This window comes from Anas platyrhynchos, chromosome 9 (genome assembly GCF_047663525.1).
Source record: "Anas platyrhynchos isolate ZD024472 breed Pekin duck chromosome 9, IASCAAS_PekinDuck_T2T, whole genome shotgun sequence".
NCBI lineage: Eukaryota > Metazoa > Chordata > Aves > Anseriformes > Anatidae > Anas > Anas platyrhynchos.
Genome location: NC_092595.1, coordinates 8,941,007 through 8,968,580, shown reverse-complemented (window position 1 = coordinate 8,968,580; position 27,574 = coordinate 8,941,007). Strand labels below are relative to the sequence as shown.

At 39.2% G+C, this 27,574-nt stretch overlaps 2 protein-coding genes and 2 long non-coding RNA genes across 4 annotated transcripts in view; 3 read left to right on the top strand and 1 right to left on the bottom strand.

The window, feature by feature from the left end:
* The window catches only part of LOC110353630 (uncharacterized), a 100,948-nt gene that overhangs the window by 59,731 nt on the left and 13,643 nt on the right, over positions 1-27,574 (bottom strand). The window lies entirely within an intron of this gene.
* HRG (histidine rich glycoprotein) lies at positions 324-10,679 on the top strand. The gene is made up of 7 exons (XM_027464447.3): positions 324-614; positions 3,014-3,121; positions 4,101-4,188; positions 4,651-4,817; positions 6,548-6,664; positions 8,154-8,240; positions 9,171-10,679. The coding sequence occupies exons 1-7, from the start codon at positions 417-419 to the stop codon at positions 10,251-10,253; spliced, it is 1,848 nt and encodes a 615-aa protein (XP_027320248.3). The 5' UTR covers positions 324-416; the 3' UTR covers positions 10,254-10,679.
* Positions 12,132-27,391, top strand: KNG1 (kininogen 1). The gene is made up of 10 exons (XM_005024656.6): positions 12,132-12,468; positions 14,967-15,077; positions 16,047-16,131; positions 18,313-18,485; positions 20,155-20,262; positions 21,439-21,520; positions 22,623-22,795; positions 24,218-24,325; positions 25,271-25,360; positions 26,129-27,391. The coding sequence occupies exons 1-10, from the start codon at positions 12,274-12,276 to the stop codon at positions 26,846-26,848; spliced, it is 1,845 nt and encodes a 614-aa protein (XP_005024713.4). The 5' UTR covers positions 12,132-12,273; the 3' UTR covers positions 26,849-27,391.
* Positions 22,802-24,196, top strand: LOC140003190 (uncharacterized). The gene is made up of 2 exons (XR_011811390.1): positions 22,802-23,528; positions 23,926-24,196. It is a non-coding gene; the product is annotated as an uncharacterized lncRNA (long non-coding RNA).

Here is a 27,574-nt window from a genome sequence, read left to right as displayed (position 1 = left end):
CTATTTTCATAGTAAACAAGAAACCAAGATTGCATAATACCTGCACACATAAACTGGACCATCCTACTTAGAGGCTCATCAGCATGTTGTTAGAAGCTAAATATTCTTCATAGTAAAACACAATTGCACAATGCCTGCTTAAAGAATCACAAACATACTCCCTTTGATGAATGGTCCAGAAAGCACTGTAAGGACTACTTTTCTCAAAATCTGCTCAATCACTATGTAATCATTTACCTACTGTTTGTAAACATTAATCCAGGGCCAAGGTAATAGCCTTGTGACACAACACTTAAATTTATATAAAACCATGCCCTTTTAGCATTCATTTACAACTTCTGCAGACCACTCTGATGTAAAGCAGAATACTGGCTTTATCAGGGCACGGGCAGTGGTGACCTAACACCACAAACAAAATGCTCTATCTAACTTCATTTTTTTTCCTAACACTACTGCAGTGCTATAATGCCCAAACCAAAACACGCCTTACACCTACAGACTGCAAGACCGCCGAAGCAGATGCAGGAGTGGCCCTGGATTTGGTCAACAGACATCGCAGAGAAGGTTATGTTTTTGGTTTGTTCCGTGTTGCTGATGCACACGAGCTACGTACAGTAAGTATCAATTAAAAAGCTGATTTATACAGGATGGTGATTTTAAAATAATGAGACAGATCATTAAAAGCTGATAATTATTGTTTTTAACAGAGCAATGCTGATGTAATTCAATGAATCAGCTGTGATTTATGTTATCACAGTATTAATTTGTGCATGATTTATTGTGTGTAAGCTTGATTTCAAAGGACGCTGACTGCCCTCTATTTCCTTGGCTGACCAGATGTTAGCATAGGAGATGCTCTGAACAGCTTTATATAATACTGGAAATTAATCTGTCTGCTCTGTTGTCAGGTCTCAAATGTTATGTTCGTAATTTATACTCAGAGGGTTTCTTCAATCTGTGAATGTTTAACATGAACTAGATCAATGTATACTTCATGACAGGTATTTTGTTTTGATCTTAATTTTGGAGATTGCTGGGTAACTGCAGAGAATGGAGAAAAGTTGAGGAAGACACAGGAGATGAAAATACCACTCTGCAAAAAGGGGAAGGGCTGGATAGAGAGCCTACATCAGTCATCCATTTCCCACTTCATAGGTTCTTTCCTATTGCTATTTCCTAGAGAGCATACATGAGCTTTTCTCAATCATTGCCTGCCTAAATGCCAAAGCAAATCAATAGCCAAAAAAGCAACAGAACACACAATTTCTTTAGCTATTAGATAAAAGAGATCAAGGAAACGCAAATTTACTGGTACACTTGGCTACCTTTTAACTGCTTGGGTTGTCAACAACAATCTACACGTCTGCAATGTTCATGAGCTGTATTACACACCTCACTACGGCAACGAAAAAAAAAAAAAGCTAGTTAAAAGCTAGTTTTGATGGAGCTGTTTAAAACTAACTGCCTGTTAAGAGGAGAAGAAGCTCAAAAAGAGACTGAAGATCCAGATTGCTACAAGTTTTCAGGTACATTTAAAAAAAAAAAAAATCAGAACATTCTGTTTTTCGAAGACTAGGACATGGGGAGTGATACTAATTGATTTTCATGCAATAGCCTGATGATTGAAGAGCTCATCTAGGATGCAAACAGTCTTCTCCAGCATAGAGAAATCACAAATTATTGGGATTTATAAAATAAAATAGTGATGCTCATTTATACAATAAAATATTCTCCCTTATGAGAGAACAACCATGTGGCTAGCAGGCAGGACAGGTGCCAGGAGAGCTACGGTTCTGGTTTCCTGCTTCTGCCACATGTGTCTTTGTGCAAATCACCTAGCCTTTAATTTTAAAATAGAGACATTGCTAAGCCATATGCACACTGCAAAACTAATGCTTAACATGACAGTGGTGGATACTTACTAATAAAAATATTACACTAGACTGCTGGAATTCTTTCCCAAGGTCTTGTTTATACAGAAACACTCTGAAAGAGGAATCTGAATGGATGAAATTTCATAAAACCTGAGGACGCTTATTCACAGTGAAGGGCTTTGCATCATTTTATCTAAATGATAAAATGAAATATGTCTGTTTTCATTCTGAATGTCCATACCGGGGTTGCTTGAAGTTTACATAATTCATTCCAAATGTGAATTGAGATTCCTTTCCCCACAGACAAATACCATACTGTTTCTGTGGACCACAGTTAATTCTTAATATCACATTCCATTACCCTGGCAGTCAAATCATTATTCCCTATCCTACTTGCTCCAGAAATAAAACATACTAGAAGAATTTCAGAGCTAAGGTTCCTGACTTTACAGAGATATTTCAGTTTTGTTGTATCGCTCCCTGAATAAACAGGGCAGGAAACAAAATTCTGAAGCGGCAACTGGTCACTAAGGTCATCTGAAGTGGATGTAGTTGTCAAACAGGCTGTCTAGACAACAGGTTTGCTAAGAGACCAATGTGCTCAATGTAAAAATCAGGAGGGAAGGAAAACTTTTCATCGTTAACATTTTCCACACGTGATGGACACCAGGTTAGTAACAGACTCTTCTCATAGGTTCTCTACAGAAGGTTAAGAGGTAACAGCCATAAGCTGCATGAAGGGAAATTCTGACTTGATATAAGGCCACACAAAAAAATCAGAGAGCAAACAGTTAAGTACTGGAACTGCCCGGAGAGGCTGTAGAACATCTGTCTTGATGATATATCGAACTCAGCTGGACAAGGTTGATCTAACTTTCATCTAATTTTGAACTTAGCTTTGCCTTGAATGAGTGGCTGCACAAGATGACCTCCAAAGATCCCTTCCTGCCTAAACCGTTCTATGATTCTGCCCTTTTCAGCTCAGAAAAAGTTCAATACAGAACTGGGGAAGCTACATTAAAGATGAAATTTACCTACTTATTAAAAAGTTTCTTTCAGACCAAGCTTCTTGTGTGTATACATATAATATATAATTAAAATAATATATATGAATTTTTTTATCTGTACTTCTCTTCCAGAGAAATTCATCAATTTTTTTCTTAACTTTGGATGTGCTGGAAACTGAATGCCCTGTAATATCTGGAAGACATTGGGAGTCTTGTGAATATGGTGACGTCTATTCCATGGCAAGTAACAGCACCCAGGCAGATTCATACGTCAATATTGCATTAATTTGATCTTCACCTGAACTGCCCAGAAATTCACGTGCTACTACATCCCTAAGTGAAGGCTAGGCTTTAATATGGCTCACTATAAAGTAACATCTATTGGATTCTAGAGTTGTAAAACATCAGCTAAAGGTTTGGAAAAGGGGTGACTCATCAAATAAAGCACAACTGTGTTTAATTAGTTGTCTTACAGGAGCTATACTCCATTTTTCCACTGCTGGTAACAGAACTTGAGAATAAATTGCTAACAACTAAAGGGCAATAGAAATGATTTTTTTTTAAACTCATATTCCTAGTTTATAAGCCAGAAATGCCTGTGTTATACCTAGTCAGTTGTATGTTGTAGTGTTTGTGCCATGACAATGTAAAAGACGAGCAGTGTCAGTACGCACAGGGTACACAGCAGTCCTTGTCCTTATTTGTTTCAGTACAATGATGCAGTCTGGGCTGGGAGCTACCTGTGCAAACTTTATTTAAATAGGAGAGTGCTGATACTACCACACAGGACAAAGCAGGAAGGCCATGAGGAGAGAAGAGAAAAGAAGTCATTTACTCTTTTTATTAAGAGAAAATGAATGTGAGAAAAGGTTCATCCACTCTTTGATAAAGATTTATATAACCTTTGAGTATCCTAAGTTCCCCTGCTAGCTACTATTATCTCACTGTAAATAAGTCTTAGAGTGACTGAGAAGGCTCTATTAGTTTTCCCTGGTCTCCTCAGTCAGGCAAACTGAAAATTAAAATAAAGTCTTTTGTTGGAGACTTGTACCTCAAAACAATCTTTGAATGGTACTAGATCAAACATTTCATTAACGGCCACATCTGTTATTCTTAGAAATGCTGAACATTAGGAGGAGGCATCGTTTCTACAATCAACTATATCCAATTAAATCCAATGCAAATAACATTATGGTCATATATTCTTTTTCCCCCTCAGGACTTTGGGCAATGTAAGATTATCATGCATACGAGCCAGCTGTTGAAGAAACCTCAACTACATGCATTTAATTGTACACTAAGTCCAGGTAAAAGAACAACTGTTGGAAGCTAACACACACCTCAAACCAATCTCATCTGTTTACAATTCAGATTTTAGATAATTCCAATGGTATGTTAAGAATGAGTAATAGAATTAAGAGTACCCAGCTCTTCTAAACTGACTTTATTGGTGTCAGATGGTATCATCACTCCAGCCCACCAAAACTTGATAATGAGCATCAGAAAAAATTGAACTTGGAAAGAATGCCCATTTCAGGGTTAAATTCTAAAGCCGAGCTAGAAGGTGTATAAGAATATACTTTTTCACAGTAGTCTTTTTTCACATGACAGGAGAAACCTGTATTTGTAGCATGAGAAATAGGTATTTTACCTCCAAGGAAACACTTGGTATTTCAGCTTCTTCTTATGAGGTCACATCAAAGATACATACACAGATTTTACTCCCTAGAGTATCTATTGCAACATGACTAACTTCTCTGTTTTTACAGTTCCTCCCAGTTTAATACAGTGCAAAGACTGTCTTGTAAAAGGTGAAGTCTTAGAAGTCACTGAGCAACATAAAGATACGGCTGCAAAGGCCCTGAAAAAATTCAACAGCGAGAGCAACCACACAAACTACTTCAGTGTCCTCAAAGTTGAAAAGGTTTTAAAGACGGTAAGTGGCATTTTGTCCTCGAACTACTTACAAATGACATTTTGGGAGCAGATCCAAAAACATAGGCCCAGAACTCAAATCCTTTTAGGATCAGAAATACTGCATGTAACCTCTCAGCATAAGTAATCTGCTTAAAATTGAAGGTCCTACTTCTGCAAAGTCTTATAAACTTAATTTAGGCATATGAAAGGAAAAGGATTTCTCATCTGCTGAAAACCATGGCAGTGGGATGGCATTCCAAATGCCTGCCTTCTTTGGGTGCATTTTTTTTTTATATTATTTATTTTTAATTTTGCATGCCTATTTACCTAACAAATTCCAACATACAAGAGTTTATTTACTACGAACCATAGTTCATCAAGATGTACAGTCATGTGTGTTACCACAGCCATACATCCTGGCAGATGAAGCCAGATAACTTTTTACTATTAGAATATTTAGCACATGGGTGCAACACTAAGTGGGACACATCCAGAATAATTTTGGCTGCTGCAGAACACAGCAGCACTCTGAGAGCTCTGAAGGATTGGAGGTAAATGTGTCTCTGTGCTGTACCTCCTGGGGAACTACTGGCTCTGGTAACTCCTCCATCTCTGAGTAATGTTGACACAAAGGCTTCCCTTTTAGTTTGGTTGTTTAGAAGCCTAACTCTTGCACCACCATTATTTTTTGCTGGTAGATACCGGAGACCTTCACCTAAACAGCACAGGATCGTTCTGTACAAGTGTATCAGTTCAGGACACCTCTGTTATGAGGTCCCACGGCCCCTTCCATAATACGTGTTGTTCCCAGAACCTGCCCAAATTACAGCGTGCCAATCCCACCTCCCTGCAGAAACTTTGCACAGAATCTTAACAGTGTTCTGCACTGTTGTCCCATGCAGGACGTATCCCTCCTCACACTCAGCCCATGGCTGTTTTCTATTTGCCTGGATTCCAGGATTTCTCCCAAACCATTTTGTTTTCATTTGTCTTCACACTTCTCTGTCTTTAGCTACAGTGAGAATCCCGATTGTACCACTAGATTTCAGTAGACTGTGTACCACCTAGAAACTATGAAGTTTGATTAAAAAGTATACCACAGAGTATGTGCAACTACTTGTAAAAATTCAGTTAAATCAGTGAAACTTGAGTGCACGCATGCTATGGACATCTTCAATGCAGACTTGAAATAAACTACTACTGCAGTTGAAACTTAAAGGGAAGCATCTCTTTATGGATTCTAGCAGGATCACAAAGGCCTTCTGTTCTTATGGAGCAATGCCTCCTCTATGAATAATGCTGCTGACATTAGAGAAAGCAACAACCTCAAAGAAACTGGCAGAATTTCATCCCAAATTAACATCAGCACTGTAGTACTATGCACTTCCATCACTGGAAGGGGGTGGTTGCCATTTTCATTGGAGCAGCTGTTCAATTTAGGGAGAAGACTCTAAGGACTCTACTTCCTAAAAACACAGGCTGTAAGAGATTTTATAATACACACATGCCAGACAACGAAACAAAGCAACCATCTCCTGGAACTCCTATAAAGGAGTGAGGAAAGCGAGGTATAAATAATCAAATCCATTTTTCTTACTGAATACGCATGTGTGTATGAACTTTTGAACAGCACAGGTAATGAATGCATGATGTAGACAGGATTTTGATGAGTATAGAGTATAGTTGCTTTTAAAATTACAGAAAAAAGAAAAACCACCTGTCACACTTTTTCTTTGACTTCTGTTTCAGACTGACTCCAATGAAGTTCTCACTTTAGGATTCTCTATAAGGGAGACCAACTGTTCCAAAGATGTGCAACAGACACAGGAGGCACTGGATTGTGACGTTCTGGATAACTGGCATGCTGTGAGTAAAGTCTTTGAATGAAAAATGATGGAAGGGGTAACACCAGGAAGATTTTATCACAATGATTCCAAACATTTCCTGTAAGCATGCACCCAAACTCAAAATTCAGAATCCAGCATATCAAAGTGCAGATCCCAATTTCACAGGTACTCCTTCTCTAAGGAGCCAATCTCAAATCCAAATGTAACTGGAGTTGCATATTTCAGATCTAGAGCTCAGGTCTTCTCTTTGGATCTGGCTTTCACCTTCAAATTGTGGCCATTCCCCTAGCAAATTATTCATGCTATCTTCATAAAAACATTTATACTAACATGACTGATAGATTTTGAATGAGATATATGTACTGTGCCATCCCAGTGAGCCCAGGATTACTTTTTTCTCCTCTGCTGCAGGGGAACATAGGGTGGAATAATTCAGGCCTATCTACAGATAATTATCAAAGTACTCTCTTCACCCGACCTTCCCTTTACAATGACAGTCAGCAGCAAATAAAGTACTAGGCAGCAGCAACAAACCAAAATAAATTATTCCACAGAAATGAAATGGAAGGAATGAAATAAAAATACGGAAAAAATAAAACCTGCAGAGCTGACGGGGTTTTTATGTAGATCCATTTCCTTCTCTGGCTCCTTATACTCCAGAAGACTGGAAAGGATTGTGAATAAATTGGTGGCAGAACTAAAAGCTCACTAGAATGAAGCACAAGCCAGATAGCCAGAGGTTTTGAATTCTGTTCTCAGTGCTGACACCACTGTTGTGTGTGTAAAATGCTATTACCATTTGTAATCACTCGTCATAATAGGCTACTAATGGCCCTAGCATGTACTAAGATAAAGCAGCTGCTAGAGAACGCATACACAGATTATTTTCTATCATTGATAGTAATGATCATGATATTTCTGTAATGACAACGTTTGTTATCATTTCTTGAGTTCTGTGCTCTTTCCACATGAACAGTTCTATGCATGATGACTGGACAGTCACTGTAAATGGGATGCTAAGGGAAGTAATGCTAAAAGATTACAACAAATTACTTCTCAAAAATAAATACAGAAAAAAGCTCTACATTGAGCTTCATCTCAAACAGCATAGCTATGCAGTGTCTGGTTTTGAGGACTTTGAGCAAAGTTTCTGAGTAGCCCAGTCTGAACAGATGTTTGACAGAAAAGAACAAAAATCAGCCTGTGTAGATATTAGTAAATGGCTAATTTTTACAGACATCAAAAGAGAAGTAAGCTGGAGAGTGGGGCAGCCCTCTAGACGCATATGAGGAAGTGGTCTTCACAGGCAAGAACACTCAAAAATTAAATATATTTTATTCATTTGTATCAAGTATCATTGGCCAGAAAGCTCAGGATCTAAGTTATATAAACATACTTAGGTATCAAAGGAAGTAGCATAACTTTTAAAACATTGACCTTTCAGTGGCTTCTATTATCTCCATCACCTGAACCCAGACGGGCATTGTTTTTTCTTTTGTTTTGCTCAGCAAAAGGGATTCTGCAAGGCACGAATCGCCAGTGATTCAGATGGTCCCGACAGAACAGATATAAGCTGTGAACTCTACCATCCCTGGGTATGTACTGAATTACTGAAACGTCTCTGGCTATTTCCTAATGCAGGCTATTGCAGCCTCAGTCCAGCCTGACAGAAGAAAGGTTGCAAAGGTTGTTTGTGCCCTGTTATTACTCCCCGGGTGTGATGCAGCATGCGAGGACGGACTGGCTTTTTGACTACTAGGTCAATCAGAGGATTAATTAGCATCGAGCTGTCCCCACTGCTTCATCTGAAAGTGTCTTCGCTCTAATCATACTCCTTAGTTAAAGTGAGTAGAGATTTACAAGTTCAAAGGGAATTTTAGAAGGCACGAGGAGGGGAAATGATCTTTATTATATGTGTTCTGTGTTCGGTCTCTTCTCCCAAGCACCAGGTGATAAGACGAGGAAACGGCCTCAGGTTGTGCCAGGGGAGGTTTAGGTTGGATATTAGGAAAAATTCCTTCACTGAAAGGGTTGTGAGGCTTTGGAACAGGCTGCTCAGGGAAGTGGTTGAGTCACCATCCCTGCAGGTATTCAAAGGAGGTGTAGCTGTGGTGCTCAGGGACATGCTTCAGCGGTGGGCTTGGCAGTGCTGGGTTAACAGTTGGACTCGATCTTAGAGGTCTTGTCCAACCTAAATGATTCTGTGATTCTGTAGTTGGTATTGCAGTGTATATTACAACAGCTAATCCAGTGTGGTTTTTATTTTGCTTTGATCCGCTACAGATTTTGCTCAGTTGGTTAGATCATTCCATTTTGTTATGGTATAGTATTTCCAGATGCTTTCCAGTAATTCAGCATTTTATCATCTACTCCTTCTCGTATATCCTGAAAAAAATGCAGCTTTTCTTTTCCTTACAAATCACTGGAACTGTAAATGTAAACCTATTAACTCCCACCTCTCTGTCACCACTTTCTTCTCTTAACATCTCACTTAATGCATCTCTCCCTGGTGTTTTTATAAACAGCAGCTTCACCATGGACACAGATGCGGACACTCACGCCCGGGTGGGCCACACAGACATCCCCACCATCATTTTGGTCACAGACATCGCCACAGGGACAGACGCCCACCACATTTTCAATCCAAACCTGAAGACGCTGAGCATAGCCATGGTTTCTACGGAGAACAGGAAGACAGCCACGAAGAATCTCCTCCCTACCATGGTAGACGACATAACCGCCCTCGCCCACCACACCACGGTCCTCCACCTCCTCCTCAAGAGGAACTAGGTCGTACCCCTTCTCCCTATGATGAACAACGTAGTTCTCTTCCCCAAGATGAAACAGAGCAGTCCCCTTCTCCTTCTCCCGATGATGAACAACATGGTCCTTCCCATGGTCTTCCTCCCCATCATGGACCCCACTGTCCTCCTCCTCATGGACCACATCACCCACATCCTCCTCACCACCATGGACCACACGGTCATCCCCATCATCATGGGCCACATCACCCACATCCTCCTCACCACCATGGACCACATGGTTCTCCTCCTCCCCCTCCTGATGGATCACATCACCCACATCCTCCTCACCACCATGGACCACATGGTTCTCCTCCTCCCCCTCCTGATGGATCACATCACCCACATCCTCCTCACCACCGTGGACCACACGGTCATCCCCACCATCATGGGCCACATCACCCACATCCTCCTCACCATCATGGACCACACTGTCCTCCTCCAGGACACCATCCTCATCCCCATCATCACCACCGACATCACTGCAACAAGACAGGCCCACCAGGAAAATACTTCCCCTTCCAGGTAACAGGAGCTATCTATCGCATTCCAGTTCTAAGCACGCAGGATTCTCTCACAGCTCCCAGTGCAAAATTTCGTGAGCTATCCCACCTGGGCCCTCAATCCCCCAGTACCGATGAAGGTACTTCCTTCACTGACCCGTATCTAGAGGAGATGCCAACAATTATAGATTTTCCAGATGACCGTTCACAATCAGAGTCATGCCCAGGAAAACCCAAACTTGATCTTCCCCAACTTTTGCCTTTGTTTCCATATAGCTCCATAGCACAAACTTCTTCTCCGTGACCCCAGAGAAAGTTCCTGACTTGAGGGCTGTAGGGCCAATGACAGGTGTACAATGAATGAAAATAGCATGTGGTGAAGGGGGAAAAGAATACAACATGCAAGGAGGAGACACGCTGAAAATAATGATTAATCCAAGCATTCCAACGTGCTTCTTGATCCCAGATATCTCAGACTCCCCTGTAACTGAAAGGTTCAATAGAATGTGCTTGGGTTCCAATCTCACCTGCGAATGATGCTCCTTTAGTTCTGTCAAAGAAAATTCACTAACACTGAAAGCTACCTATCTTCATTTCCTCATAATTCCTCATTATAATGTACTTCTCTGAGGACATCTGACCACCTACCATTAAAAATAAAAAAGATCCATGGTACTACATTCATTCACACTTTCTGAAGATCTAAAGAAAATAAAATCATGTAAGCTTTTTTTCTTGACAATTGTCTCTTTTGTCACTGGGGCTGTTTAGCTGCACAGTCAGCACCCGTGAGGCACAGTCTAGCATAAATTGACTAATTGTAGCTGGGTTACCAGGTTATCTAGGAAAGGGTTGAGACTAGTTAATGACTTGTGTTGTAACACTGCAGAGTGGCCTGCACAGGTGCTTTCGGTACTGCAGTTGCTGGTAGAGATATCAGAAATGCTGCATTCAAGGACAGCCCTTTCAAACAGTTCATAATTGCTCTCAGGGGAGGGGAAAAGCAGAAGCAGGTAACTCTTTCGGGTGAATGTCTTCTTTATCATTGAACACTTCCACTGGAAACTGAGTTGGGAGAAGCAGGAAGAAAGGGTACTGACATCTCTTTATACTGAAGCCCCCATCAAGATAAAGACTATTCAAACGTTCCTGGGACCCCAAAGAGTTAGTTCAGATCTGCTATATCACAGGCAAGAACATGGGGCTAATTAAAACGAACAAACCAAAAATTTTGCTCTTCAAAATAGCTTGTTAATAGCATGAAGTAAGATAAAGAGTGAGAGGTACATTGCAGAAAAAGAAACAAAATGGGGACAGCATTTTGTGTAACTGAGTAAAGGCCATCTATTTTTCTATAAACGCATTATAATGTGCAAACACCCACAAACACCCTTATTTATGGCATAGCTCATCCGCAAGGTCTCTGAAGTACAATTTCTTTAACCCAAACTTCTAGTGAGACCCAGGTAGAACGCAGGATCTGAGGCATTCCCGAAACGTGCACAGATTCAAAGCAGAGCTATCTGGGCTCTTCACTGCCAACAAGTGCCAGCCGTTCCCAGCCAGCTCTAATTCCAGCTCTGCCCAATACAGGCAACATTCCTTAAGCCCTTGTTCTTGGGCATCATTTTCCCACCTGTAATGATAACAAAACATTATGAAGACTGACTAAACCATGGTCCAGTGGTAGCCTCCACATGACGGCAAAGACAGTCACTTCCAAAAGCAGGGTGAAGGATGAGGGTTATCAGCCGCTGTTGAAGAGTTTTGTGACCTTTAATGATGTGCATCTGTCCAAAGACTTTTTTTTTCAGTTAAGTTCTGACTTCTCAGAACTATTTCAGTCTGAGCATTGAACACCTATAAAATTTACAGTGCTGTTGTCTAGATCTAGAACTTCATTACCTTTGCGACCTTCTTGGGTGTTTTATGTAAGCCCCCTAAAGCTCTTTGCAAGTAGCAGTTTTGGTGTTAAAATAAAGGCCAGAAAGCCACAAACACTGCTTTCTCCTTTGCTCAGGGGTCATTGTGCTCAGTCTAAACCTGTGTCCAGCTGCAGCCAGTTAGCTGTTATCTTGATGGCAGGTGGATAACCTTGGTGTCATTCTGGTGCCCACACAAAGTTTGTTTAGAGAAACTCAGAAGTTTATTTGCAGTATAAACAGGGCATGATGAGAACTAACCAACCCCAGCAACTGCTCATTCTGTTTACTTTGCTATTGGTCCTGAAAAATAGAAGAGGTAACTAAATCCTTGTCAGGCATTCCTTTTCCATTTGCTTTTTAACAAGCCTTCTCATTCAGGGGGCCTTTTTTTGTCCAGTTATGAAACCTTTCATTGTGCTAGCACTCTGCTGTAGTTTTATTTCTAGCAGAGCCACCCCTCTTCCATTTGAGTTTTTGGACTGTGATAACCCTGATGTCTTCGAAGCTGTTGACACAGCACTGAAGAAATATAATGGAGACAGCACTTCTGGTAATCAATTTGCTCTGTACATGGTGATGGAAGCCAAGAGAACAGTAAGTAGACTTCACAAAAAAAAACATGTTGGAATTGTTTATGCGCTCTTAATCAGATTTGTTCCGTCTTATTCACAAAATATAGCAAGTGTGACAGCAAAATGTCTTGCAAAAAAAGTTTAAAAAAATAAAAGAAATGGCTTGCATGGTGAGATATTTGTCACCATGACAAGCAGGGATGTTCTTATCAATGGAGCGGTGGTGCTGGTGAATTGCTTATTAATGCAAGGACTAGATAATAGGAAACTTATACTACTAATAAAATGCATCTTACTTGTCCATTCAGTTTTTTCCTTTCTTTGGGAATCTTACCTTTCTCTATCATCAGTAAGGTTCTTCAGATCAGTGGTTATTAAAAAAACCTGGATGTTATCTTGAATTGCTAGTGTCACGAATTTAAAAAAAAAAAAAAAAAGAAAAAAAAAAGACCTGATAAAGCTCAGCAATACTGTGAATACATTGTTTGTGATATTTGATTGATACTAGTCCTAAGTCAGAGATGTATCTAAAGGCACAAGGTGATATTTTAGTCAAACAGGGTGACAGCTAAAATTACAGAAGAAAAAAAGAACGAAACATGATCTTTTGCCTGGAGTCCTTCTGTACAGAGTTAATCTAACAAAGAGTATTTACCTCTGAGAGGCATACAAAAATGGTATTACCATAATAATGACAAGCATTACTTTACTTGAAAACAACATTAGCATTTTTTCTACTGAATTGGATTTTCAGATGCAAAACACAAGAAACCCAGTGTCAGAAAGAATATTTTGCACTCCAGAGTCACAAGGCACTTTTTTTTTTACCCAGATAGAAGTTGACCTCAGAAAGGGGACATGAATTGCTAAATGCCTTACAGGAAACCACCCACACCTCCTGGCACCTATCCTCTGGTTTCACTGTTTTCAAAGTGGGGAGATCATAGCCTGTAGTGACAAAGACTAAAGTCTGTCAAGCCCTTAGTATAATTAATATTAAACAAATGAATAATCCCACTGTTTTCACAGAACTACATGCATAAAGGCAGCCAAATGCAAACATCTTTATATCACAGCTGTAACACCAACTTCTTTCTTGCTTCCTTCTAGTAGGGCTATAACACCGCTTCCTCCTCCAAAGGACAGATGTTATTTTCAGTATTTTACCTTAATTAACGTTCTATGTTTAAGAATACATATTTATTGCAAGTATGATTCATCTTTCCTTCTCCCAATATACTGCCTTTTCTTAAAAGATGTGAGGTGGAAAAGAATTATTACTTTGAATCACTGATCAGACTGTGATGTTAAGAAAAAACAGAGAAAAGGAATCTACAAGAAAGCTTTCTTCATATTGTACATTCTTTTTTCTAAAAAGGGTATAGATTTTACTCATTGCTAGTCTCACAATCTTGAATGCATTAATTAAATAGCTGGTTATTACATATTCATGTACATTCATTATTGATAAGGTAATAAAACATAAAAGCTGACTGGTGGAAGACTGAACCTGCCCCAGTTAAAGACATAACTGTTCATAATAATAATGAAATAAACCAACAACAAATAACATGCAGAAACAATGTCTTTTCTCACGTGTTTCATTTATTCACTGAACTGATTTATTCCAGGTTTAGAAAACTGTAACAGACAACACAATTTGGCTCTTTAAATCCACATCCCAGACAGTATAATCTGATGCAGCTCCATAAATGTCAGTTTACACCTGCTGAGGATTAAGTCCATTATATTTTTAGAGACCCTTTCATCCTGTTTTACAGCCTGCAGCCATCACATCGCATACCTCTACTTAGGTATACTACAGAGGTGTAGCAATACACAACAGGAACTGAAAGAACACAAAATATAATTCTGTCTTCACCTACACCAGTGTAAATACTCCACCCATGTCAACTCAGCTTCTCTTTCTTGGTACCGCTTCATTATCCTTAAATGATACTGCTAGGAGAATTAATATTAAAGCACAGCAATTGCCTGTGTTTGAAATAGTACGCTAGCAGAGCATTTTTAGTGGCAGTAAATTACTAGGAACTTCTGGCTTTGTATGTCCTCTGAAGGAAGAACCACAAATATTGCAGTGTGTTAACGTTCCCTGTAGGCAATTCCCTGCTCTGTTTATGGCGAGGAGAAAATGCCCCCTACTTACTTACCAACATCAGAAATGCTTCCACTGATCAGGCCAAACTTTACTGAATAGTTTGTCTGTATTTCATCTTAGGGAATTCCTGAGGCCACCCCTAAGAGCAGCTCAGCCTTTAATGCCTATAGAAAAATTGCAAGTACAGCAAAAGGCTGGCTCCGGAGCCCCCCCTTGTCCCTTTTCCCCAATTTGGAAGGGCAGCATCAGTACCCTGTTACCTGATGTGAAGTACCCTGATGTGAAGGCAGGCTGGGCATTGCCAGGATAGGATAGTATTTACCCCTTAAAGCTCTTATCTTTTCACTGGTGTCCAGATTTATTACCGTGAAAATGATGACTTGTATATTGTTTTCTTCCAGGTAGGTCCTGACAAACAACTCCACGTGAAGTATCGAATACAAGAGACCACTTGTGCCGCTGAGGAGAACAAACCCTGGCAGGATTGTGATTACAAAGCATCTGCAGAAGCAGTAAGTGTCTAAACTTTTTAAAGGTTCTCTGTAGAGAAGCATCAGTATAATGGCCAGGACTGCAGTCTCCTGGGAAATAATATAGAATTAAACTTCAGTAGCTCTGTGGCTTTTGAGAGCTGATAGGACTAAAGTATAGAACTGTTTACAACCCTGAAGTTAACCACTAATATTTGTGAGTTTACCATTGAAATCCTAAATATCATCAGAAGGGATCATTTCAGAGCTTCACTATGAAGGCTCGCAATAAATCCACCAGAAGATACTTGCACAAGGAGAGCATGAGGGCTGTCAAACTCTCTGGTATTTGTGTCTGATGCAAACTTGCATAACCAAACTGTCTTCATATTGGCACCAACAAAACCACTGATATGGAAGCCACTGTGGCAGAACATTTACCAGAGGGTAGCTGGCAGTGCAAAGCCTGTCTGGCTCACGCTACTGCAGAGCACCTAGAGAGGAGGTGCAATCAGGCCCACGTAGCGTGCAGAAACGCTACCCATAGCCAGCAGGTCACTGCTATGTCACGCTGTACACATGCAAAGAAAGGGCTGAGTGACCACAGCATGTGAATCCGTGTGGAACGTCACGATCATTGTTGTATATATTGTATCAGCAGAGAGGAAATTGCTTAAATTATGTATTTACCTAGATTTATTTATGAGGATGTGTTCACTTCCTTTATTCTGACTGTAAATTCTTCGTTAATTAACACGCATCAACCATGATACAAAGCTATCTTCCAAATTACGTGCTCAGTTCATCCTCTGCTCTCCTCACAAACAACGAAACAGATCCTTTTCCAGGAACAAAACAGCAAATTTGACATAACTACAAATGTACATATCAACTTGTTTCCCAAACTGAACTTGCATCTGTCAGCTTTCCTCAACAGCTAGAGAAATATATAGCACAGTATTTTTCTTCATCAAGCAATCTTAAGACAAATGTTGTCATATGTATTTGCAGAAAACAGGAGAATGCACAGCTCAAGTTCACATTAATAATGTTGACGGAACAAGTAATGTTTCGCAAGATTGCCAAATTGTTCCAGGTACGTAATTGTTTGGGGACAGCATTCAAAAAGTATTTTGACAAATAAGAACGGGGAAAACATCGTACTGAGGCTTTCAGGAAATCTTCAAGGTAGGAGCTCCTCATCATTCAGCTCAGACACTCATAAATCATCTTGCATAAGCAACTACTTGTTAAAGGTAAAAATTTCACTCCACTTGTATGCATGTATAAGCTAAGTCAGCGAAGCAGAGGTAACTTCTGTCTGTGGAGACAACCTCATTACCTGGTGATCTAAAGTGGCATTTGGGTGCGTAGTAAGTTGCTTTAAACATTAGAATTATACCAAGTTGGATTAATTTGCTTTAGACCAAAAAGCACATCAGTAACCTAGAGATTAGATACCTCTTATCACACTTCAAATTTCTGTCCTTATTTATTCAAGTATGAAATTGGACCAGAAATGAATAGGGAAAAATTATGACAAAACTGTATCTTAATTTTCTCCAAACTAAAAGTGACAATTTCATTTCTGTTAAATCTTACCTAAAAAAAAAATCTAGTCCCAACTGCATTTTTTATTTAATAAATAATAAAATCCAGTAGGAATAGAAACAAGTAAGAGAGAAACTGTGGTATATTTTAGACCTTAATGAGTACTACATTTCTTGCCTATAAGACATTCATATATGACTATTATGTTCACAGAGTAATTTTATTTATCAAAAGCAAGTCACGTTGTTTGAAAGCTTTGCAACTGAGATCTTTATGTATCTATAACTAGCATTCGTGTAAGACAAATCCAAGCTAGTTTTAAAATATCTATCTAACTGGTAGCATTGAGCTAAGTACATATTAACTACAAAAATATTTACCGTGACTTCTGAAATGTTTGGCAGGTTATCTCTGGTTTTTGTTCCTTATTAACTTGTTTAAAGCTACCACATCTGTACCTACAATCAGTGCCTTTCTAGGAACCGCAGTACACACTAACTCCATGCTCTACTACTGCATAAAGGCCACTTGGTTTCAAATACATTTGTAAGGCAATGGTGACATCTAGTTGCCAACAAAAGGTGCATGAATCTCACAGACTGCATGGGAAATTAGCATTTGGATCTTTTAGTAAGCTAAAAAATCATGTATGGTTTATTTAAAAAAAAATAATCACATATTCAGCATAAGAAGCTCATCTTGTTACCACATTATAGCAACTGAAAAAAACATATACATTTGCTCAGCTTTTATAAAAATATGTAAAAATGTTGAGAACGTAGTCCTTTTAGAACTGGGTGTACTGTCTTATTATCTTCTTGGTGATTACTCCCTGAAAACAGCATCATTTTTCTGTAACATATATATATTGACCCTGGACTGGTTCCCTGGCTGGTTCCGAGCTGGCATAACTCCTTTAAAGCCAATTTTTGCCAGCCAAGGATCAGGCACACAAACTTTATTTCAATTCCACAGAGACCACACAATGTCCCACTTTGATTCCCAAGCTCACTGAATCATGAAATTAATTTATGTACTGAACTATAAAATTAATTTATGAAAATCCAATCCATGATTACCAGAAAGGAAAGAGAGTTAATAGGATTAGTAGAAGGAAACAGAATCCCCATCAAATTTGCCTATCGACAACCAAGTTGGTTAAGCCTGAGGGTAACACGAAGTGGTAACTGGGAGCCAAAGTGACTAGCAGGGAGAGTTCAGGCAACAAACATCTACAGTCCCTAAGAAGCTCAAAGTCAGGGCTGTTCACATGGCTGAGCCAAAACTCTCTTGTCCAAATCCCCCTCCTGAAATATTGTGAGCACAGGAAGCAGCCGCACACAGTAGGCGAGCTCTGAAGGACCTGAAGAACATCTCTTTTAGTTGTGACCTCCACTGATTTCTTCCCGAGTTGGATGAGGGATGACCCCTCCTTGGTGGTGCCAAAACTACCTGGAAGGTCCTTCAGAGATCTCATGGCTCCTGAACTCAATTACTCCTCTGAATTAAGTTTGCTGATGGATCCAAATAAGAAGCAAGCATCTAAATACAGTGAATGTCTTTGCAGGCCCTGGAACTGAAATCTGGGTTTTGCTGATAGCTCTTATTAAAAGCAGGACAGATTCTTGCTCATTGAACCTTCTCTTTCGTTCCCAGACATGAAAAATTTAAACCTGAGGCTTCTTTACACAAAGCCCTGCATGTTTTTGGTTTCTTTCTTTTCCAGTTCCGCCCAAGATAACGCATTCTCAGGCTGTTTGTCTTGGATGCTTTCATGATATAGCGAGCGACACCTTAAAAGTATCAGAAATTCTGAAGCGAGCCATTCAGAAGTTCAACAAGCACAGCAATGAAGTCAGCCTATTTAAACTTGTGGAAATCAAGGAAGCTAAAAGACAGGTCTGTACGGGACTTTTCTCTACATGTTAAAAAAAAAAAGAAAAAGGTATTTTGTTTGTTTTATGTATTCATTTCTGATTGTAGCGTGGTTTACATTTCTTAACAGAAGTGAATGGAATGCACACAGAGTGTAGACCATGTAAATAACTCCATTTGTAAGAAATCAAGAACTGTTAACCTACTGAATTTCCAGAGCTGTCAACTTTACAAACTGATTTTAAACACTTTCTCTGCAGCTGCAATTAACCAGTGTTCAGCACCAGTTTGTTTTTACTCAGTGCTGACACAGGCATCTTGTGTCATCTCAGATGTTCTCGAGTATTCCTCTTGGCCTCTCCCTGAAGCTCCAGCAGGAACAGGCCTCTCCTAGGGGCTGTGCCAGCCTGTGCAGATGTCTCAAATGCTCTACAGCCTCTCAAAGAGTAGCAGGCTACATTTTGGCAAAGCAATAGGATCTGTATGTCAGTAGCTGATATCCACTATAGGGTAGCTAAACCAAATAAAGGAAAAAATGTCTGTGAAAAACAAGAAGTCAGCATGTCACTGGCTGAAAGATTTCTGCACAGAGGAATATCTGCTTTGCAAGCAGTGAGTGCTCAGGTTGCAGAAATTCCTTGTTATCTAGTATTCCATGCAACGGTTATTTCCCCGTGAAAGGCTCTCTTGGTGTGATGTTGCTGGAAAGCAAAGCCTCTAATTTGTTTTTTAACTAGCTTATAATAACCTGACACCAGCTACAAACCATTTTCTTTGAAGGCGTACATATTTGCTTAGCCAAAAAGCATCTTCTAGTCTCATGTCAATTTGACCCATGATTTAATTCACAGTTCTCCCTTTATTTACTGATGGCAATGATCCTCTTAGCTGAAAGACAAGCTTACACAACACTTAAGCCATATGACCAAATGTCACAGAGACTGCAATTCAGCAGCTGGAAATTAAGCTATCAAGTAATTTCTGGCCAAGAGAGACTAGTCAGAGCCCTCTACTTTAACTGATCTGTGATGGAAAGCACCTATATTTGATTCTTATTTCCCTTTTTTTAATCCAATACTACCTGACACAACACTGTGACATGGAGACATTTCATGGGTGAGGATCAATAGCCACAGTGAGGGAAACAGAACTGCTTCCTGAAGAGAAAATTGAGAGAGGTCAAAAATCTGAACAAAAAAAAAGGAAAAGGGGAGAAAGCCCAAAGCAGACAGAATTACAAGTAGATGACAAATGCAGGACACTCAATAACAAACGGTGCCAGCAGTGTAAAGTTACATTATGCACGTACTATTTTACTATGTCACCTACTCAGGAACACGGGAACTGCCAAGCTGCGTTAGTGCAGTCATCCATCTAGAGCAACTTCCCGTCACTGGGAGTAATAAGGAACAGATTCTTGGGAGGAAAGTGCATGGAACCATGCATTACAGGGCTGCAGGCTTGCCAGAAGCAGGATCTGAACATAAACTGCATTTCTAATTACTACATGACTTTGTTTACTTCCTGTATCACAAGGACAACACTTTTTGGGTTTGTTTTTGCCATGATCACTGTATGGCTTGATGTGATTCTAAAAGGGTGGGGTTGTTTTCTTTGCTGACTTAATTTCATAGTTTAACTTCTGAGTTTGTATTAGTTTACATAACACATATCTCCTAAATATCTGTTCCAGGTGGTAGCTGGATGGAATTACGTAATCAAATATGAAATCAAGGAGACAAATTGCTCCAAGGCACAATTTCAAGAGTTAACTACAGAGTGCAAAACCATTTCTCAAGGCGTAAGTAATCTTCAAAACCTGTTTATCACAAAAATATCATCTTAAAAAATAATGGTTGAGATCTGACTCAAATACTTATTTATATGTATTTACAGCCTTACTTAGGTAATGAAGATTAAATCCAGGTTTATAGGTAACTGTCTATAAACTACAAGGCAGACATTTGCATGGATGACATTTTCAAGTATCTTAGCCCTAAGATCCTGAATCGCAACAGCCAGCTCAGTGCCTAGCATGGTGTTAGGATGGGTTTCTCCATGTGCACCACTTTACGTTTCTCTACGTTCATTTCCTTCTGCCAGATCAAACCCCTGTGCCACCCAGCTCTTAAATTCCTTTCTCTGTGAGACTGATCGTTAGCCCTATGCTGTTTTATGTATTTTAACTGGTTATTTATCCTTGCAAGGGCCTTTCCTTGTATTCTACAGTTAATTTGTTTCCTTTAGAGTCTTTGATAAGAGATTTCGTTGAAACTTCTCTGAAAACATAAGCATACATTATCAACAAGGCAGGTCTCTACCCACTTTTGTCGATCCTTTTGAAGAACTTTGACAAATCTACAAAATACAACCCTTGTCTACAACAATAAAACCGACTCCCTTTGATGTATTCATGCCCCTTAATTCTTTCCTTATTCTAATTTCAAATAATTTGAAGGGTACAGACATAAGTTTTATGGGTTTATGACATGTAAAAAAGAACAGGATCACATTTTTTTCTTCCAGTTAAATAAAAAAAATACCACGGCAATCTTAAGCACATCATCTACCACAATTCCCTTAGAGCACTGGGATGAATACAAGCAGACCCAGAAACTCGGTAGTGTTTGATTTAATAGTTGTGTAATCTTCCTTTTGGTTTTTACAGTTTGAGACAAATTCCAGTGAGTTCTCCATAAAACAGAATTCTGGTTTGTAAACCTCTCCCTTTCTTTGGAATACATACAAATAGTTTCTTCAGCTTCTCCTTTATGGTTTTATTTTCTCTGAGCGGTCCTTTTAAACCCTGACCACTTATTGGCTTTGCAAATTGTCTGTCAGGCTGCTTGCTCGCAGGATATCGAAGGAAGGATTTATCAGCAGTATGCTTGACTTTGTTAGCAAGAATCTATTAGGATGTGAGCTTGTTCATTATTTCTAAATAATGAGGACCTTTTTTTTTTTTATTTTATTCCAGCGTGTAGGTAAATGTGATGCCAAAGCTTATGAAAGCATTCAGGCAGAGATTGTAGACGTTGCAAGCCAGTGCAAGTTTCCAGGTATGTAATTGGTGCTATCAGTTCTGCGAGTTCTACAATTTCATTGTTTTTCACAGTCATAAAAAAGATAAAAATGCAAGTGATAAGAACAGATAATAACAAGAGAAAGCAATTAGTCTGAGATAAAATGGCACCGCCTCTTAATGAAGTATTACCATGGAATGTTTTTGACTTCTTACAACTATCTCATATGCAAATGAAAGTTTTATTTTATCATTTGTGTACTGACCTATTGCTATTACATGGAGCTGGCTGCTGACTTTCATTTAGCGATTAGCAGATACAAACTCAGAGTATTACTTCCTACAAAAATTGATTCCTTCTCTACCACAAACAGAACCAAGTTAAAATCACATTAAATAAGTAACTCCATCTAACCTTCCGAAGATCTCTAATGTATTATTTTGAAAGGCAAAGGAGCTGGGGACATTAAGATATTGTCCAAAATTGGTAATTCAGCTATCGATACTACCATTATTTATTCCATACTGCATAGTTTTACTTCAATTTCATACATTAGAGGTTGTCTTCTTTTCCCCCAGTAAGTAAGCTACTTAGAATTTTAAGTTCATTACAATCAACCCCCCAGATGGTTTCTTACTGTCACTTTTTCCTGTAGCCATCTATTTGGACACAGATTGTGACAGCTTCAGAGCTTTAGAACAGGGAGTACAGCATTACTCTATGCAGGAAGTGCTGCATTCTCACCCATTACCCATTGGTTTGCTTTTCTCCCATAAATTATGTTATTCTTCAACGCACCCATTCATTGCCAGTATCACGCACCACTTGTTTTCCCTGCTTCAGGTTCTTCCATACATGTAGCTGTTCCCTGCCTTTATTTGCTAGCTATCTGCAGTCAGTACACACAATTCTTGTTTTTCTGTTACGTATCCAACGTGACACTACGTGCTTTTTGAGATAGCCAAGATATAATAACGTTGACCATATAAAACACAAATCTATTTTGGCTTAATTTGATAGACTCAAATCTGAAGTTTGCCAGAAGGCAGGGGTTTAAGAATAACTGTTTTTCCCAGCCTATATCTATTTATGTTGAAACTTCTGTTCCTTAGATCTGAAATCTGTTGGTTTCTTGCAGCTGAAGACGTGGTAAATCCTCCCACTCTCATTTGTGCTGGTTGTCCAAGGGCTATCCCCAATGACAGTCCAGAACTGACAGAACTGCTGAAGGTTTCTATGGAGAAGTATAACTCAGAGACCAATGATGACTTCTACTATAAAGCTGGAGTAATAGAATCAGCAACAGTGCAGGTTGGGAGTCACTCTTCCTTTTAGAACTGATTCTCCATATGCCACAGAAATGAAGAACAGACCCGGCAGTGTTACTGGTCTGAGCTGAGTGTTAGCTAACGTTAATATTTCAATTTCAAATAATGTTTATCTTTATATTTTGATATGCGTGGTAACTGAGGGATCTATACACTTTTTCTGGTGAAATTTAATCCACCTTGGCTTGGATTGAAACATCTCCAGTCCTTGATTTTTTTTTTTTTAAACATAATTGCTGCCTATCAGATTTCTGTATCAGTACCCCTTTTAATCAGCCTTTGTGACACTCCACAGAATTTTTAAAAGTAGAAAAGATTTACTAGGCAAAACTACTCACTTGATCCACAACACTGATACTCCGTATGTTATTTTAGGCATCATCTACAGTAGCTATAAGCTCCAAGAAATGGGGCTTCCCAATTCCCCTCATAAATCTGTTATTTCATACACTAATTCTGCTGCTAATAATACTCTAACTAGGCTCACAAGAAAACATCTGTGCATAACGAGACACACAGATAAATGCAGCTAAACAACAAGAAACCAAGAGGATAATACTGGTCAGCATTTCTGTTTGCCTACTTTACTGTCCAAACATAGCAAAATAGAAGTTTAGGAAAGAATTGAAGATAAAACAGTGAAGAAGTTCAGAAAATACTTTCTTAAGATCTTGTCATGAGCATGAGCAGTACCACTGGAGACACGCACTAGAAGCGTACGTAAGTTTTTCCAAATAACTTATCTTACTAATAACAATTCTGCCTTTTCATCATTTAAACGTTTTTCCTTCTCATGTTTCACATCATGATCAATATTAACACACATAATTTTTAACAAGGGACTTAAAAAGACAATTTCATGTTTCTCCTGCTGTCTCTAAAGCAAGATACATTATCTCAGGCTGTGTAAAAATACTAAGACAGCTTGTACCAGGCACACTCTTGAAACAATGAGGTTTCTCTCCTTAATTCATTTGGCAAAAGCATTTATATTCAACTGAGCCTGTTCACCACGCACTTCATTTTACTAACATTCAACTCTTCTTACATCATATTTGGCTCCCCGCAATAGTGTCTCTAATGATTTCATTTGTTATTAATAAATTACGACAGGCATCCAATAAAACAAAGCCAAAACTGTGGGCCCGATATTCTGACCTCTCTCTCCCTCCTACAGTTACTATGCTGGAATTTCTGAGAATGGGAACTGGAATAAATACGTGAGTTGATTAGAAGCAGACAGGTTTGCTGTCAAATATTTTAATATCATTCTTAACATATGTTGTCCCAGGGGTCAGGTCGTATAGACTACAAGTAGTATAAGCTTGTAGAAAGCCATCTTTTCTCTGAACCCTTTTCAATAAAAATGCCTTTACCACAGAAAGCCTTCTTGCTGATTTTTCAGGTGGTTGCAGGACAAAACTACCATCTAATATTTAGAGCCCAAAAGACGAACTGTTCAAAGAATGAGTTTGAAAAGCTTCATGAAAACTGTGAAGCCACAACCAACAGTGTAAGTAATGAGGGTGTTGCCAATTGTAATGTTCCTAATGGACAAATTCATTTGCACAGGAACTGGTAAGCACACAAAGTAAACTCGCATCTGATCCTGATTCCTGTTACCTCTCCCAGTAAATTTTTGCTTCAACAAGGCTACCTTCCAGTGTTTGTTAACTCCAAACCAGTGACAATGGCAGTAAAACGTGAAGCTTAAACTGAGTCACTCCAACTCCAGTATTGTAGTGCTCACTGTAAAGCAAAAGGGACTTTACTATGATACTAAAGAATCAAAGAAAGGAGGTTATTGCAGTAAGAAATGACTGCAATGCTCCTGAACCTGTGGCACTTTCAGCTGAGGAAAGCAGGAGATTTTAGTGTTACTGGTGCACAAAGGAATTATGCTTCTGGAGTACGTGTTGCTGATAATTTGAAAATCTGTTCCAGACAATGGAAAGTAATGTTGATGGGCCTGGAAAACATTGGTCCAGGAGCTATTTGGGAAAGAAAAGCCTTATTTCCACTTCTTTTTCCCACCATCTGAACAGTGCTTACCTCCGAGAGTTAAAACTGTTAGTACAGCTGGCGTTACCTAGAAAAAAAAAATTGCTTCTCCTTCCTCCTCCCCAATTTCCTGAAATTTTAGTAGAGGTAATACGATCATCAAACAATATTTGTTAGGAATATCTTGAAGATTAAATAATGCTCCAAAAGTGCTGGGCATGAACAGCCCAGTCTTTTAAGATCCGATCTCCAATCCAAAGCTGATGCATCCTATAACCTCAAAAAGCTAAGCAGTTATCTGTCTCAATACAGACCTCTCCATCAGTAAGACAGATTTCATTGATATCCAAGTAAAATTTCTAGTATTTTAAAGTATTATTAAAAATTAATATTTTTGTGTGCACTCCTCTTTTCTGTTGTTGCCTTAAGATTTTGTTTTGTTTTGTTTTGTCAACAGCCACTATTGTTCTGTGATGCACAAATTTATGTGGTCCCATGGGAGAATAAAACCTCTGCCAAGGTTAACTGCTCTGAAGGCCAGCCAATGGTATGATTACTTATGATAATTGGTAATGAAGAGAATAGAACAAAGACTTTAAAGTATTTCCCCATGCCAAATGATCCCCTACTTTGTACCAAAAATAAAGGAATTCATTGTTCTTTTAAAGACCTCAGCAATGCCACACTTTCCCTCTCACCCCCTAACCTCAGCAGCTTGTGACATCAAAGTCAGTTTTGCCACAACATGAGACAATGGACAACACAGTGATTACAGGAATACAAAAGAAAGACAACAGGGCAGTGAGAATACTGTCCATTGACTGCTCCTATGCATTATCACTTAAGTTATGAAGTATTAAGCCCCATCAACTTCTTTGAATTATTATTTGTAATTCATTGCCAAAAATGTATTTGATTGCAGGTTTTTGTTTGTTTTTAAATAAATCCAGGGATCCCCATGCTCCCTGATCAAGAAGACATACTGAGCAAAGTGAAACTAATTAACCTGCATTCATATTCAGCAACTTCACTCTGCTCAGAACCTTCATCACTATCTATTCATTCATTATATATCAACTAATAAATGGCTCTCTTTTGTTTCCATTAAAATATTGTAGCCTTAACATCTTTCAAATTTAGCTCTTACTAAACAACCCTGATTTGCAGTTAGATAAGTAAGGATCAGACACTTTGTTTCAGAAACAAAACTCATGTTTTCACCAGGCATTCAGTCTTTCCCCAAGAAATTCCCCAAGTCTGAAGCTATTGCTCTTGTTCATGTAACGAACACAGCTGATACTGCAATGTTTTTCAGAGTACACTTCTACGAAGGCCTCCAGGATTCACTCCTTTCCGAAGCTTTGCTGCGCTACCACAGATGGATCAAGCTCCATCATCTGATAGAAATGAAGAAGAAAGTCAAGCACCTGGCAAAGTAACAAAAGATGATGGAGAGCAGCAAGAAGGTGAAGGTGAACACGGCCATAAACATGGGCATAAACACGAGCATAAACATGGGCATAAGGACGGGCATAAGCATGGGCATGGGTTTAAAAAGGATGATGAGTCTGCCAGAAGGCACAGGCAGGAAACTGACTGTGGGCACAGAAGCAGCCACGGGTGTAAGCATCGAAAAAACAGTAAAAATGGTAAACATAAACATCCCAAATCTGAATCTTCTGAGGAATCCAGTGAAGGGGTTTTTAATCAAAAGGAAACCTTCCTATCACTCAATGCTGAAACAGCATCAGAGCCGGTTAACTCAGAGGTTGCAAGAAAGGAAACTGGTACTCCTGCAGAACCAGTAGATCTTCCTGATGGGTTGCCAGATCGCCTGGAATCTCCTCTCCCCAGATGTCCTGGAACCCCCTGGAAAACAATTATGGACCCACCACTTCCTTCTAGCTTTCCCCGAGAATTCACAAATGAGGATCTCTTGCCTTCTGCTGTAGATAATATCAGTCCTACAACAGAAACCTCAGCGCCTCCCCAAAATGAAGAGACGAGCTTTGATCTTTCAGATGCTTTACCATAGGTCAAGTATCGGTGGATCCTCTCTAGAAGGGATACAGAGAAAAACAGAAAATTATTGCCTTTTGAGATTTATAAGATCTAAGAGGCAAAAGCTCCTGTTGTTTTAGCTAAGATACTCAAGTAGGTCACCAGCACTTCTGGGGACCTAAGACCATATATAAGTACTTTGAGTTTGCATATCTTTTGCATATTTGACAAAAACATAAATCAGGCATGGCACCAATGATTCAGAACCAGTCTAGCAAAGGGACCAGGCAAGTCAACAGCCTGCTGCTGTAGAAGTTACAACCATGATTATCTCGCCTGCCTCACATTGCTGGAAGCACACAGTCAACCACTGAATCACTTCTCACTATATTAGGTTTAAAACAATTACACAAAAAATTTGGAAACTACATGAAAAATCTCAGTATGTGTGAGACAAAAGCAAGCTAACGTAGTGCCAGGATGCTTTTCTTAGATATCTGAAATAATGTTGCTCTAATTTCCTGAAGTGTATCTTTTAAAAAACAAAATAAAATAAAGGAGCCTGTTTCACCTGTCAGTTTCTTGAATCGAAGTAACATTGCCAGCAGTCCATCACTAGCAGGCTGTTCTGCTGAATAAGGTAATGGGGAAAGCTGAGAGAATCCGCAATAAAGCCGTTCTGTTATTCTCTGTGCATAGTATGTTAACTGCACAGCACTGCTGAGTGCGATTTTCAGGTGGCAGAGGTGCACAAACATTA